The sequence below is a fragment of the Humulus lupulus genome, chromosome 8 (assembly GCF_963169125.1).
Source record: "Humulus lupulus chromosome 8, drHumLupu1.1, whole genome shotgun sequence".
Classification (NCBI taxonomy): domain Eukaryota; kingdom Viridiplantae; phylum Streptophyta; class Magnoliopsida; order Rosales; family Cannabaceae; genus Humulus; species Humulus lupulus.
Window position 1 is genome coordinate 75,560,221 of NC_084800.1, and position 3,363 is coordinate 75,563,583.

General features: G+C 29.6%; 1 protein-coding gene across 1 annotated transcript; it reads right to left on the reverse strand.

The window, feature by feature from the left end:
* Window positions 1-628: 628 nt before the first annotated feature.
* Window positions 629-3,064, reverse strand: LOC133795647 (uncharacterized). Its single transcript, XM_062233099.1, has 3 exons — window positions 1,969-3,064; window positions 1,474-1,872; window positions 629-1,125 (listed from the first exon to the last, which is right to left on the reverse strand). Exons 1-3 carry the CDS (start codon window positions 3,062-3,064, stop codon window positions 629-631), a joined length of 1,992 nt encoding a protein of 663 aa, XP_062089083.1.
* Window positions 3,065-3,363: the final 299 nt, after the last annotated feature.

A 3,363-nucleotide genomic window follows, 5' to 3' on the forward strand; every position in this document is an offset into this window, starting at 1 on the left:
ATCATTTGTGCTAATTCACAGTAAATTATATTATATGTTTAATATGATATTATTCTAATAAATGAGCTCAAGTTTAATTAAATTTTATTTAAGTTATAAAATATATGATTTTATTATTTTAAAATAATTATCATTATAAAATATCTTAAAAATATCATATTTGAATTTTTTTAATTATTTATTATTTTAAAATAATTATCATTGTAAAATATCTAAAAAATATCTTATTTTAATTTTTTTAATTATTTATTTTATTTTATTTAAATTTATGTGTTTACAAACTACCGTTAAATATAAAAATATTCTGTTAAAATTAACCATAAAAAAATAAAAAACGGTTAAAACCAAGAAAATATATATATAGTGGGGTTCCATCACTCTACATATGATCATCACTGTTCAATCCATTATTTAAGTAGTTTTCCAATATTTGGTTTCCTTCAACACACTATAATTATTAACACCTTTCGGAAATATAGAGTTTAATATATTGATATTAACAGTGGCGGACACAGGAATTGGTTAAAGGGAGGCACAATTTATTTTTCAAAACAAATACTATAATATGTTAAAAAAATTAATTAAAATTTTGGAGTTACTTTTTACAAGCAATGACTATCAAGAAATCTCAAGCATTACTTAAAAATAGTACACATTGTCTTGAAATTTTAGCATAATGAATCAATTTTTCAGCTCGTACATTTAAAGTTGTCCTCGACGGGATTTCATGTGTTTGAAAACGATGAATAATAGGCTCATTATCAATAGCATTGAATACATCATTCTCAAGATACACAATGAGGCTATCATTCAACCATTGATCTCCTATTTTGTTGCGCATTTGATTCTTCACAATGTTCATTGCAGAGAATGCTCTTTTTACCGAAGATGTTGCAACTAGAAGCGTTAATGCCAATTTAATAAGCAAATAAACCAATGGATATACCTTATCCTTTTTTGTCTCAACTAGTTTCTTAGAAAGATCAACCATCCCTTTCAAAGCTGAAAACTTGACATGAGAACGCATATCATCAACATAGGTTTGAAGTTGATATTCTAGTACCTTTATATCCATTGTAGAAAAATCATATGGATAAAGTTGAGCAAGGGACGGATTAACTTTCCCTTGTCAAAAGCATAAAATGAATTAGTTGGAAATAAGCACGCTAAACAAAGTAGCAACTTAGTATTAGCCTCATTAAAATGACTATTTAGCTCTTGTAGTTGTAAATCTATCACTTTATTAAAAAAAATCAACATGGAAATAGTGAAAATTTGTAAGCTTTGGAGCCTTGCGCCGTGATTTCCCTTGAGGACAATACATATGATTCATATCAAGAACATCAATATTGAACTTCATACAAAAATTAGAAACTTCTTCTACTAAAGAATCTCATCCATTGTCTCTCATCATTTGTAACTGTTTCTTGCATATTTTGACTAAATCCATTGCATTCACAATATCTTAATCACCTTTTTGTAAGACTTGTGACAACTCATTTATGATCCCAAGAATATTCTTCACCAAATTCAAGTTAAAGACAAAATCATATGTTTGCACCATTTGTAACACAATAGATGCTTCATATTTTTGCTCACTATTCAATCTATCATTTGTAATTTCCTCAAGCACATCAATAATAGACGAAAACATGATAGTAAAGCTTACCAAAGTACCAAAGTGTGATCCCCAACGTGTATCACATGGACGCTTAATTCCACTTTCTTGATTTTGGCATCTTCCACTCAAAAGTTCTCCACCTTTTGAGGCTTCGATGACTTTGAGAGCTTGTTTTTCCCGGAGAATGTCACGATGCTTAGATGAGGCTCCAACAATATTCACCACATTAGACACTACGGTGAAAAAAGTACCTATTTTTTCATAAAAATATAAATCGTTATATATATATATAAAAAAAATTGTTTATGAAACAAGTATTAGTAGAACATGAATAAAAAGGAAAATACCTATTAAATCATGTTTCTTTGCCACATCCAGGAGTGCAAATTGTAGTTGATGAGCAAAACAATGGACAAAAAAAGCACATCCATTCTCCATCATGATAATACTTTTCAAACCATTAAACTCTCCACTCATGTTACTAGCTCCATCATACCATTGACCTCGTAATTTGGATATGCTCAATCCATGCTTTGAAAACAACTTATCAATTGCTATCTTAAGTGAGATCGTAGTGGTATTAGGAACATGTTCAATACCGATGAATCGCTCAATCACACACCCTCTCTTGTCCACATAACGAAACATTACGACCATTTGTTCCTTTATGGATACATCACGAGATTCATCAACTAAAATAGAAAAAACAACATCTCCTATATCTCTAATAATAACATTAATTGTTTCCATAGCACAAGCGTTTACAATGTCCTTCTGAATCTTTGGCGAAGTTAGTTTAAGATTCTCATGAGCATTTTTTAAAGCAACAACTCTAACTTCCTCGTTATGATTAGCAAGAAATGCTAGAAGTTCGAGAAAGTTACCTTGATTATTAGACTCTTGGGACTCGTCATGACCACGAAATGCAAGACCTTGTCGTACAAGAAAGCAAATACAATCATTTGAAGCAATTAATCGAACACGATAACTTATTCGATCTTTGATGTTCTTCTTTAAAAAAATGTGTTCAATTTGTTGTTTTCCATCCATTAAAGCTTCACATTTTTTGTAACACTTGTAATGACTACTATTGTGATTTCCAACATGGGCTTCGAGTAGGCTCATTTTCATCCAATTTGAAAAATCCTTACTAACAAATGTGTTGCCACCAGCTTGTTTTCCAATGCTTGATTTAAAAAGATAGCAACACAGACAAAATGAAGAATTCTTACTTATGTTATATTCCAACCAAGTAGAAAATTGATCAAACCATGCAATGTTGAATCGACATTCCTTTGCTCCATAGAATTTCTTAGGAAATTCATGACTTCTTGATTGACAAGGCCCTTGCTGTAGATAATGTCTACGAATTTCATCTTGAATATTTGGGTGGTAATTGGAAATTGGTGGTCGCAACCCAGGATCGGTAGGAAGATTAGTCATATCAATTAAACTTGAAGTACAATTTCTTTTTGAATTATCAAAATCTACTTCAGGAAAATGTGATATAATTGAAACTTTTTACCTTTTTGAATTATCTACCTCCACCTCAGGAAAATGTGACACATTTGAAGCTATTTTATAATATTTTTCCATATTTGTGTCAAATATAACTATAAAATATGAAGTTTATATAATTTGTATTCATGTGTATGCTATATATGCAAGTACACACATTTATATTAATTAAAAATATCAAATAAATATAGCACAAATTTTTATATATAATTTGTATTCTTATG